Here is a 6,000-nt window from a genome sequence, read left to right on the forward strand (position 1 = left end):
CAGGTTTTTGTTGCTGCCTTTGTCCCCTTTGTAGATATATTACCCATCTTCCTGTCCCAGTGACACACCAGCCAATAGGAAAATCCTACTAACCAGAACACAGACTGCAACACAAACCTGAAACTAAAAGAAAAAGTTTGGCTGAAATTCCACATTTAATGTTGCCAAAGCGTACCTTCAAAATCTCCTCAACCTCCCTTTTGATGAAACAGTCACCCATTTCAGGAGCTACTTCTTTAGGATCAATGTTACATGTTACAGTCTCTCTGATAACATTAAGGCGTCGCTTGGGTTCTTCTAGACTTTGAATGTGTCTGAAGTCTGCATCTGCAAGCGCTTGAGATAGTCCTCTATATTCTTTAATGGATAAAAAAAAGATTGAAAACCTTAACAAAAGTTGATTAGGTAACAAACATCAGCTCAAACCTGAAACAACACCAGCCAGTTATAAATAATTACTTGTTTCAAGTCTGTGTTGTCTTCTGCATGGCACGGTTTACTGCCTAATACTGTTTGTCCTTATGCACGACTTTAATGGTCATAAGCCTGCCTGGTATAAAAATCAAGCATTGGTGCCGGGCAGTGAGCACGGGGCCCAGTAGAGGACATTGGGCCCTCAGGCCACCCTCATGAAGTCTGTTTCTGATTGTTTGGTCAGAGACATTCACACCAGTGGCCTGCTGGAGGTCATTTTGTAGGGCTCTGGCAGTGCTCATCCTGTTCCTCCTTGCACAAAGGAGCAGCTAACGTTCCTGCTAATGGGTTAAGGACCTTCCATGGCCCTGTGCAGCTCTCCTAGAGTAACTGCCTGTCTCCTGGAATCTCCTCCATGCACTTGAGACTGTGCTGGGAGACACAGAAAACCTTCTGGCAATGGCACGTATTGATGTGCCATCCTGGAGGAGTTGGACTGCCTGTGCAACCTCTATTGGAGTGGTTCTCAACTCCGGTCCTCAGGGCACACTAACATGCCAGGTTTGCAAGATAACTGAAATACATCACTGGTGATATAATCTGCTGCTCAGTGATTGCAGTATTCTAGTCTGCATCCTCCCAAGGTAATATTTAAAATCTGGCCTGTTAGTGGGCCCTGAGGATTGGAGTTGAGAACCACTGCTCTATAGGGTCCAGATATCGCCTCATGCTACCAGTAGTGACACTGACCCTAGCCAAATGCAAAACTGGTGAAAAACAGTCAGAAATTGATGAGTAGGAAAACATGAGTAGGAAAAAATGTCAGTGACCTTCACCTGTAAAACCATTCCTCTTTTGTAGGTTGTCTAATTGTTGCCCATCTAGCGCACCTGTTGTTAATTTCATTAACACCAAAGCAGCTGAAGCTGATTAACTGACCAGAGCAATATCCCAAGAGTTTAATTGACTTGATGCTATACTCTGATTAAAAAGTGTTCCTTTAATTTTTTTGAGCAGTGTACATTCTAAGGAACAAAAAAAATAAGAACCAAGGTTTAAGTTTAGAAATCCATCATTGTCAGCGTTTAGAGTGACAGAACCAGTTCAACTGCAATTTGAAGTAAAAAAAAACAAGCTTTCAGGAAACAGAAAATTTAAATCCCTGTATAAATAGTCTTTTGTTTGAGCTACAAAGTAGATATAGCAATGCATTGTGGCATATTATTTCTATACGTTTATGTCTCAAAGAATAAGAATAAAAAATACTTTTGCTAACTTTTTGACTACCTAATTACACAGTGGACTATGGGAATTATTGCAAAGTAGCACAAGTTTGATTATTGAAACCAACACAAAAAAGCTGTAATCATTTTAGGAATATTCTTTAAGCAGTAACTCTCAACTTTGCTAACTGAATTCAAATATTTGAACTTAACAACTTTTTTTTTTTTTTCTCCAAATTGTAATGGCAAATAATTTTTAACATAATGGAACACTAGATCATTAGCTACAAATATTTAGTATTTTAGACTAGTATTTTTGCAATGGATATGTGTCTGCCCTACCAAGCAACCCTGGCATTAGGTGTACGAAAACAATGCTGTATAACAAACCTGCAGCACGTAGACCATCTATAAGTCCTTGATACCATCCTTCAGCTTCCAAGTCCAACAGTTTATCTATCAATAATTTTGCAGCTGCAGTTGGTCCTTTTGCCTCCTCAGCCTTAATCTGGTCTACTATACCTTCCAGGAAAAAAAAAAAACAAAGCACAAAACATGACACTAAATGAACAACAGTACTTTTAACACCAGTTACTATAACAGTGTGATAAAGAAATAACAGTATTCCAAGCACAAAGTGCCTTACTCATCTAGGACCTTAGTTATCGGACACCCATATTCTAAACCAGATACTAATGGGAGTGCTGATTGCCACTTTAAATAAGCTGTTAGGAGGCTTTAGGACTTCTTGAAGCCTGCTGAAGCTTGCTAGCAGCGTGCTTAAAGTGGCAATCAATGCTCCCATTAGGATCTGTGTACCACATTTACAAGCCAGAGCTGAATGGTACATTAAATGCTTCAACAGAGCTTGTTAAAGGCTTTGCAAATGCTTTGTTAAAGCTTACTGTTTACACTGCTCTCATACAAGCTGAATCCCTTGTTAAATAGGTCTTACATATATTTATATAGCATATAGCATCAACAAATTACACAGGGCTTTACATACTGTACATTTACATCAGTCCCTGCCTTCAAGAAGCTTACAATCTACAGTCCTTATCTTACATGCATACATTTACATGAGTCAATTAACCTATCAGCATGTCTTTGGTGTATGGGAGAAATGGAGCACCCGGAGGAAATCCATGCAAATATGGGATGAACATGCAAACTGCATACAGATAAGTGTCCTGGAAGGGATTCGAACCAAGAACCTAATGGTAGATGTGCTAACCACTGCGCTGCCTGCTATAGCCAAATGCTTGCAGTCCTGAAGAGGCAAAGCTCTGACATTTCTGGGTAGTGTTCAGGCTTCCATACTTCTTCCTGCCCCGCTTTCCTCTTGGTCTATTATTATAATGTGCCACACTTCTTGGCCAATGGGAATGTGTGTGAGACATGAGAGGGCAAGCTCTATCGCTACCACAAAGTTGTTAAACTTGGTAAATGTGGAGCAGCTGCCATCCAGACATATCAGAGGGGAGCAAGAACTTCTGCATGTATGTGAAGGCACCACAAGGTTCCTGAATTTTACACCTACTAGCAGATATATATATAATATATATTTTTTTTTTTAAGTGACAGGCTCACTTTAAATTTTGCATAGATGCAATCCTAAAATGTTCCCAATATTCTATAAAAACTATAAAGAAACTTACTTTCTGGCATCCAGTTTCCCATGAATTGCAGGACATAGGAGGGTCGAATTATATTTATAATGTAATTGCTGTAGAGCTTTAGACTTTCCTTTACCTCGGCACCCATTCTTCTTTAATCACAATACTGTCGACCTTTCTAGAATTATGACAGAAATAGATGAGACACTTTGTTAAAAAACAGAAATCAAAAATCCTGTGTACACTTCCCCCCCTGAGTAGAGCTTCTGTTGATGAGCTATAGGGCTCATTCACATAGGCCATGCATAAAGGCCATAGGCCCATATAGGGAACTTGGTGTAGTGAACATTAGGATCATTTGACAAGACACAAAAAAATTCCAAGCTCTCCTTGCCGACTAGTCTGCGACCAACCAAATTGACTCGTCCAACAGTATGCATTAAAAACAAGGGTTTAGTTGCACACATTTGCAAATACATGCGTAAGCCACAGAGCCCCGACAAGGCACCCCATTTTCTGTGGTCCTAACTTTAAATTCTATGAATTGAATTCTGTGAGGCAATGCACTGACACCTTTGCTGCCATGGTGCTATAGGCTGGGTGTTCAGTGTGCCCCTGTGCCTTTAAGAAGGGGTGGGCTTCCTTCAGGTATATCTGCCCTACACCTGTCCATTTAAATGCATGTGCTTCCATTGTTAGAGACTCATAGAAATTAGAGTTAGGACCAGAGAAAATGGGATGCCTTGTCGGGGCTCTGTGGCTAACGCATGTATTTACAAATGTGTGCAGACTAACCCCCTGTTTTTAACACATACTGTTGGACAGGTCAATTTGGTTGGTCGCAGACTGGTCGGTAAGGAGAGCTTAGGATTTTTTTGTGTCTTGTCATAAGCGTTGCCTTTTCAATGTTCCTTGCTGCAGAGGCCAGTTACAGGTGAGGGCAGTAACCACTTGTTTGTGCTAAACATTAGGATCATTACAGAGGACAAGGAGGCAATCTTTATATCTGGAGGAAAAGAGATTTCATCTCCACATACGGAAAAGCTATGAAAATGTGGAATAGGCTCCCTCAAGAACTAGCTCAGTAGATTATTTTAAAAAACAGCTGGACACATTCCTAAATGTACAAAATATAACCGACGGCTAACATTTATAGGTAATAGCTCCAGGGATTGTTGATCCAGGGAATTGTCTCCTGGGGGATCAGAAAGGATTTGTTTCCCTCTTGCTGGAGCGAACAGGATCATGTTTTATTAGGGAGGTTTTTGCCTTCCTTTGCATTAACTGTGGATATGAGATTGTGTGGAGCAACCTTTCTCAACCTTTTCAAAACAGAGGAACCCTTGAAATAAATTTCTGGTCTCGGGGAACCCCTGCTAAAAATTTTAAATCTACAACTCATAACACATTAGTGTGACAGTCAGTGGGAAGAATGCTCCTTACTCTTGTCATCATGGGAAAGAATTACCCCCTTACAGATAGATAAAAGGAACAATGGTATAATTGGGAACTTATCAGAGAGCCAGTAACTGCCCATTGCTCAAGGAATCCCTAGCAACCCCAAGAGGAGCCCTAGGGTTCCATGGAACCCTGGTGTGGAGGTATTCTTTTAGTTTTTTTTTTTTCTATTGCTTGAACTAGATTGACTTGTGTCTTTTTTCAATCTGACTAACTATAAAACTCGAACTATGCATAAAAGAACAAATAGGAACTACACCCAGGAACATGATCTGTTTAAGTCCCCATTTACACTTTTTTTTTTTTGCTTATTTTCCGGTACCTGACTTTGCTCAACATGCAGATTCCCATTCTTTCTAATTCTTCCTGTTAACATAGTCACCCTATGCTATAATTTGAGTATTTGAGAATTTTTGGTCCCAGGGAGTTCATTGAGATCACCTGTTAACATGCGTTATTTGCGTTTTCGCATGCTATGCACACGTTTATGCCTAATGAACTCCTCCACCTATGAAACTGGTGTACTTCTCCTAGCCCAGGTAGCAAACTCCATAAAGTGCAACGTATCTCAAGAAGTGAAATATCGTTGCTTCATTGATTATTACAAGGGGTGCTAGATTGTTGCTCATTATTCTAAATACTGCAAATGCTAGACTGCTGCCCATAATTACAAATATCAGGAATGTTTGACAATATTTAACACTCAACAAATTGCCCAGATAGTGTCTGCCTGTTCTAGAACTATGTAAGAATATTATTACAAGGTAATGTCTTTCTGCTACATTGTCTTATCTACAGCCATGCATCATTCATGTACTGGATAGGACTTACCTGAAGACGATCCAGTTGAATATGACAGAGTTCCCTAGCAGTGTACAGAGCTGTGTCTCTGTGGCCAGCTTTCCCCAGTCTGGAACATAATCAAGAAGTAACTGCTCTTCCTAGCATGAGAAACGAAACTGTTCCTGCAAGCTGATCTCCTCAGTGTGACACTCCTCACAGCAGCCCCATCCTCCTCATAACCTGAGGAATCGAAAACTGTGCTGGAAAAGGAAACCGAAAAGGACATGCTTGCTTTATAATGAATTGTCGCGCTACTAGTGCCCAACCAACTAAAACCTCTACATTCAAACATATAAACCACAAGAGTATACTATTTTGAGTTGAGAATGATCATATCCAAAAATAAATCAAACTCCTAGACATAAAATATTGTGCAAAATTTAAATAGTGAATCAAATATAAATGTCCCAATTACTTAAATACAAAAATTGTGCACAGTGACAAAA

The 6,000-nt window shown here is 40.0% G+C and overlaps 1 protein-coding gene across 1 annotated transcript in view; it reads right to left on the minus strand.

Annotated features, from left to right (window-relative positions):
- Positions 1-5,670, minus strand: part of LOC309561775 (antiviral innate immune response receptor RIG-I-like) — a 67,876-nt gene extending 62,206 nt beyond the window's left edge. Inside the window, exons 1-4 of the mRNA XM_082265795.1 lie at positions 5,543-5,670; positions 3,296-3,431; positions 2,028-2,159; positions 176-357 (exon numbers count right to left, since the gene is read on the minus strand). Coding sequence (XP_082121921.1) covers positions 176-357; positions 2,028-2,159; positions 3,296-3,401 — 420 coding nt within the window. The 5' untranslated portion in view covers positions 3,402-3,431; positions 5,543-5,670. The remainder of the gene's footprint in view (positions 1-175; positions 358-2,027; positions 2,160-3,295; positions 3,432-5,542) is intronic.
- Positions 5,671-6,000: the final 330 nt, after the last annotated feature.

Source organism: Pelophylax lessonae (assembly GCF_965119305.1).
Source record: "Pelophylax lessonae genome assembly, chromosome: 1".
Classification (NCBI taxonomy): Eukaryota; Metazoa; Chordata; class Amphibia; order Anura; family Ranidae; genus Pelophylax; species Pelophylax lessonae.